The sequence below is a fragment of the Phaseolus vulgaris genome, chromosome 9 (assembly GCF_051622355.1).
Source record: "Phaseolus vulgaris cultivar YP4 chromosome 9, ASM5162235v1, whole genome shotgun sequence".
Lineage (NCBI taxonomy): Eukaryota > Viridiplantae > Streptophyta > Magnoliopsida > Fabales > Fabaceae > Phaseolus > Phaseolus vulgaris.
This window is the reverse complement of record NC_143506.1, coordinates 28307137-28312866: the sequence shown is the minus strand read 5'-3', so window position 1 is coordinate 28312866 and position 5730 is coordinate 28307137. Positions and strand designations below refer to the sequence as shown.

Below are 5730 nucleotides of genomic sequence, written 5' to 3'. Positions count from 1 at the left end.
CCAAATTTGATAAAAACTAATGAAATATACTACTCAATACATACCAAAATAAATGTTATTTTATGCATCAATAGATTAACCTGATTATTCCTAATATGTCAAATGCACACTTTTTTTTACATATTAATATATAATTTAGTGTAATTGACAATTTTTTTCTTCACGTGCAAACATTTTTCTACCAGAAAGAACACGAGTACTTCGTTGAAAAATTTACCACAAGTAGAGCTATGAATATTCCTTTGCTTCATCTGTATCCAAAATCATCAATTACAAATTCCTGTAACCATTTTTTATTCTAGACGAGTCGGAGAATTAGTGTCCAAATTTTCAGATTAGACTGAACAGTAACATCACCAAAAAATAAACCCAAGTGCATCAACATATTCTGCACGATGATGAACTGGGGGTGTTTTGATGCATGAGATGACATTTAACAAACTTTACAAGAAATTCTTTACTGAAGAGTTGTTGAAGCATAAGGGATAAATCTCATGAGGAAGCTAGACAGGGACCAAATGCAAATCACACCAAGGAATTGCAGAACATTTAGAAGGGTACCCAAAGAGCTGTTTATCTCCATGTTGTGTAAGGTCATTTCAGCTCCTCTAACTGTAAATGATAAAGCTGTCACCAGTTGTGCTGCTCTATTTAGTTGGTGAAGCCTGTACACCTGTTAATAACACTTCATTACTAATTTACTAATCGATTGAGAAAGTTGGTCATAAGAACATTAGAAATATTTAAGTTGATTCAATTCAATAAGGAGACCAAAGCTACATTAAATTTTTTTTAACAATTTATAGGATCCAGATAATCAAAATGTAAATTAGACTATCAAAGTATCAATTAGGCAAAAGCAAATAAATGTACTTAACACAATCTACCATGATAAAATATAAAAAGTAAATCAACAAGGAAATGGATAGTCCTTACTTGAAAGATTAATGGAATAGCAGACCCTGACGGTGAATTTCGATATCTAGCATACTGCTCAAATGCAAATTGGACAACTATACCAACAAGATATGGAGCAAGAGTTGCAGAGGCTGCAGGACCAGTCCATGGCCAGACCAAACCCATAGTTACCATTGGAATTACTAGACTAAGCACAAGAGTAGCAACAGAAGAGACTCTCTGTCCCAACTGTGGGGGTGGAGTATCACTATTGTTTGCAGTGGTATCCAGTAGCATGGGCCTTCTTAAATGATCCAGTAGGAAAAGAAATATCGCAACACCACAATAGAAAATTGCCTCTGTGAAGAATAATATGAGAAAATCTGGAGATGAAGAAAGAAGAAACTTGAGAGTTCAGAATTCAGAGAAAAAAGAGCCATTCAAAGCAAAGAAGAAAATAAAAAAGAAGAATTAAAACAAGCAATTTAACATTATAAAGTTTGAGGATTGACCATCTACCATAGTTGCAGCACATAATACACAAGAACTACATCAACTGCAACTCTACTTTTCCCAGTCACTGCACAAACATTTTGAATTTCTAAACCAATTCTAAGTTTTGGAATGATTTGTTGACCATTGATATTAAAGATGCAAAACTTTTCATCCATATGTGTCCGTATAGTTTAGTCTCCACTTAAGTCCAATCATCCAATGAATGATGTCATTCATTTTATTAAGAAACAAATAATTCCTAGTCAAGCAATAAACATCGCATCCAATTTCTGAACATCCAAAATGTTTTCCCTAGCATCACCAATTATCAACAAACCCAAATACAAGTAATTACCCTTTTCTCTAAAGTTTTCATTAGCAGATACTTATCCATATTGATTGACTCAAGATGTTACTAGCCTACTATGAATTACAACCAAATTATAGAAAACGCTACATAAAAATAGTAAGCTGTGCAAATTACTGCAGACAACGAATATAGCACAACAGAGTCTTTCTTAAAAGCATAAGTTACCTGTTAACAAAGAGTCCTCAAAAATGATGGAAAGCACTTTGCGTAAATAGAGTGAAGGAAAAATGAAGGAAGCAACAAGGACTGCAGGGCCCAAAAACCACAATATGCTGTTTTGACTTCTCTCTGGATTTGATAAAAGGATCTTACTATCTCTTCTGTAGGGCCGGTTATAAAATGATATTAAACCTGACTTTCCATCACTCCCTGATAAATGAAAATAAAAGTTTCTTGCAGGAGAGATGTCTTCTGCAACAATATCATTGTTTTCTGGCACTAAAGTAGTTCTTTCAAGCTCACAGTATTGTGACTGATCCTCAGAGACAACAAAAAGAGCATCATGCTGTTTCTGTAACCTTCCCTTAAAGTTCGACATTCCATGCATAAACTTAAGCTGGCATGATTTGTCTAACCATGATACAAATGCAAAAACAAAAAGAATGTTAACAGATACACACTTAAAGGAGTTCATACAAAATAAATTACTAATTGCAGCTCACATCTTTCAACTTTGGTCCATTTGTAGATTAGACCTAAAGGTTAGAATTGCACAAATGTCACTTGGAACATCACAATTTGTGCAAAAAATACCCTCCATTAAACAAACGCTAACCATCCCATGGAACTCTTACATGACAATAACAAAAAACTAAGTGGGAAAAACTGTAACGTGGTCCTAATCTAAATGCAGTATCCTCTCCATTTCTCAATCTTAAAATGTAGTATTGAGATCTTACTTTGACTATAGAATATAGATATGGAAAAAGTAGAGCTTAGTTGGACAATCCTTGCCTCATGAGCTAGCTTCCAGAGTTGAGTTAAACCCTTTTCAAATTTAAGAAATATCATCATTAATGGTTGCCTTAAAACAGGGTTTTAAACAGTGTGAGGTTCAGCGATTATTTGCACCTTTATAGAACCCTAAGGTCTAATCCACACACATAAGCCTTAGTTCAAGGGTGGGCTGCAATCTACACTACAATTACACATTTCTACAACAAATTTATTCAAGAAATATGCTTGGAATCTTAAAAGGATGAATAGGAAATTGAATTGGACGCTTAATGCAGAATGTAGAAATTCAGGAATCAACCAATAAATAAAAAAGCTACCTTTAGTGTACAATTGCAGGTGAGCACCAGTTAGCTGGTTGACAAACAACCCTTGTGATAAGCTCAGCTAAATATTAAATGAAAAGAAATTACGTAAGAATAAATAAAGCAAGACTCAAAGATACAGCAGTTATCAATTTCGAATTAGCATTATACAGAAATAGATTTAATCCAAAAGAGAGCATCAAATAGCAAATCAAATGAATTGCTCAATTGATAGTTTAAATATCAAGCAGAAAATGTGCGAAGTTGAAAATGGAAAGTGTAACACAAGTCATGCCTCATGACCTTATCATCATTAATTTCATAAAGAACTATCTACATTAATCTATAGCATGAATTATTTATAAGTGGAAATTAATTAATTAATAATAATTAAATAGCATAAACCATACGATACACTAAATTTACATGGAACTGGACTGGTAAATCCCAAACAGAACATAGTTTGCAATATAGGTCCCAAGACATTTATAGATTTAAGTGAGTATAAAATGAATTCTCAATTTTTTTCTTCACTCGAAGATTACATTAAACATTATTCATAGATCAAATTAATTCACAAAAACTACCAGAATGCACACATCCATTTGATCATGTTTCCTGTAATTGAAATTTGCAAACACCCATTTGACACATGATGTAGCAATCTATTGCACAATTTGTATCTAACATGAAACTTAAACCATTAAACACCTTAAGAATCTTCACAAAAAGAGCATGGGAGACAGAGAAAGAGAAGAGACAGGAAATCAGTACTTTTACAAGTCAATTTCAGCTAGGAAACTCACCAAACCAATTGCTAAGTTAGCAATGATTTAACTAACTACCGAACTTTAAGTTCTCACCAAATGAATACCATTTAGTTCTACCTCCTATAACCTCCTTAAAACTAATGTCTAAGCCTCATATCTTCTAGCAGTGCATGCCACTGGTAATTATATTTCACCTGCTAGCTGGTTATTGATAATATTCAGTGGGAAATTACATAACAATAGGTAGAGTAAATAACAAAAAACCAAGTTCATGGTGTCGGTTTATCTTATTTCAGGAATTATCCAACTACCGAATGTAAATTCAACAGTCTCCTTAATCATCCTCTTCCTTTACAATTCCAAATGCTCCTGAATTATAAAGCTGGTGTCATTGTTCAGATAAAATTCACTAAATGAAGAATTAACAGCAATCTTCAGTGTCAAAGTGTGAACAGAATACCAAGGATTTTCTTCATACGCCTTCTTCATTAAGCTACTTTTTTTCCAAATAACACCATGAAGGAATCAAGTGTTTGCATTTCCACTAATGACTATTTCCAGTCAAACCCTACTGATGAGGCAAAATTCAGCAGCAAACCCTATCTTATCTAAGTTCAATAGTAGCAGATACATTCTCCCAAACTAAAAAAAAAAATGTAACAAAATCAACTTTCAATTCTTAAGGTTTAAAAGATGAAGTTCTATCATCCCAGTTCCACAAAATTCAAAAAACATAAGCCTAACACCACCGATGAAACACAAAACAATCGGTCACTCTTGGTCAACCCATGTACACAAGTACTATACATTAACTATTGTTTGCAACGAAAAGTAAAATTGAAAAGAACAATGATTGTGAAATTGGGGAACGGAATGAATTGACGAACAAATCGAGAAATTCATTGGCATAAGTACCTGGGCACTTCTCGTGCGTTGGAAAGGAGAAGAAGAAAGAGAAGCCGCGGAACAAGAAAAGGAAGAACCGAACTTGGCATTTGCCATGATAACATGCGAATGAAGGAAGCAACGAGAGCGTAGAGTCGAAGAGGGTGGCGTTGAATCACCGAACCATCTTAAGTTAAATGAATAGAAAGATTAAGAACCCAAAGTGAAACACAAAACAGAGTACGAGTCTTACAGCGTGCGCCACTTCCCTCAGCCGTAGGTTTCTGGGTGTAAGATTGAACCGAACCGTTTTCGTTAATTTAAAACAATTTTGACAAATTACATCTTATCATTTTTTTCTAAATTAATTTTTTTCCTCTTCCACTTTTAAAATTTAGGTTTAAATTTTATTTTGTTCATGTGTGCAATTTTGATTTCCATCCAAATTTAATTACAAATTTAGTTTTTTGGTTTTTCAAAATTATTTTAATTCACTCTAATTGCTAGTGTTCATGCATATTCGTTAGCCACTTGAGATGTTATTATTGTTCGCATAGCATTAAAATTGTGATACATTTACTTAGTTTATACGAGCACATATGAGAAGTCTTCATGCTAATTGATGATAAACAAGTGTTTGATGTGTTTTACTATTTTTGACCATATGTTCTATATATATATATATATATTCCATTATAAATTAAAATCTTGTTTAGTTTAATTAAATATTAATTAGTCTAATATAGCATTCATAAATTAAATCATATTCAATTAATTAATTATAAATTAAATTAAAGCACATTTAATTTATTCATCTTCTTTAATAAGAATTAGGATGGTAAAACGGCTGATAAAGCTGCGATCATTTAAGTAGGGTTTGTTAACTTTTTTAACCCACCAATCCATATTGATCCGACCCGTTTAATTCAACGGGCCACATGCGGAGTCTTTTTTAGTTTGATATTTTTAAAGAGAGACCTTATGTTTTTGAAATAAGAATGGATGGTGATCAATGTTTTATATAGAACTTTATTTACATTAATGTTTTTCACAT

General features: G+C 32.8%; 1 protein-coding gene across 1 annotated transcript; it reads right to left on the bottom strand.

Annotated features, from left to right (window-relative positions):
• Positions 1–200: 200 nt before the first annotated feature.
• LOC137821682 (uncharacterized) lies at positions 201–4998 on the bottom strand. The gene is made up of 5 exons (XM_068626393.2): positions 4707–4998; positions 3037–3103; positions 1928–2332; positions 937–1280; positions 201–673 (listed from the first exon to the last, which is right to left on the bottom strand). Exons 1-5 carry the CDS (start codon positions 4791–4793, stop codon positions 458–460), a joined length of 1119 nt encoding a protein of 372 aa, XP_068482494.2. The 5' UTR covers positions 4794–4998; the 3' UTR covers positions 201–457.
• Between the last annotated feature and the right edge of the window lie 732 nt (positions 4999–5730).

Excerpts from the sequence above, each read along its gene's own strand:
- LOC137821682 (XM_068626393.2), bottom strand. The coding sequence starts at position 4,793 with ATGGCAAATGCCAAGTTCGGTTCTTCCTTTTCTTGTTCCGCGGCTTCT. Across the intron at positions 1,281-1,927 it reads TGAGGACTCTTTGTTAACAG|ATTTTCTCATATTATTCTTC; the intron begins GTAACTTATGCT and ends CTTCATCTCCAG. Across the intron at positions 674-936 it reads CTATTCCATTAATCTTTCAA|GTGTACAGGCTTCACCAACT; the intron begins GTAAGGACTATC and ends TGTTATTAACAG.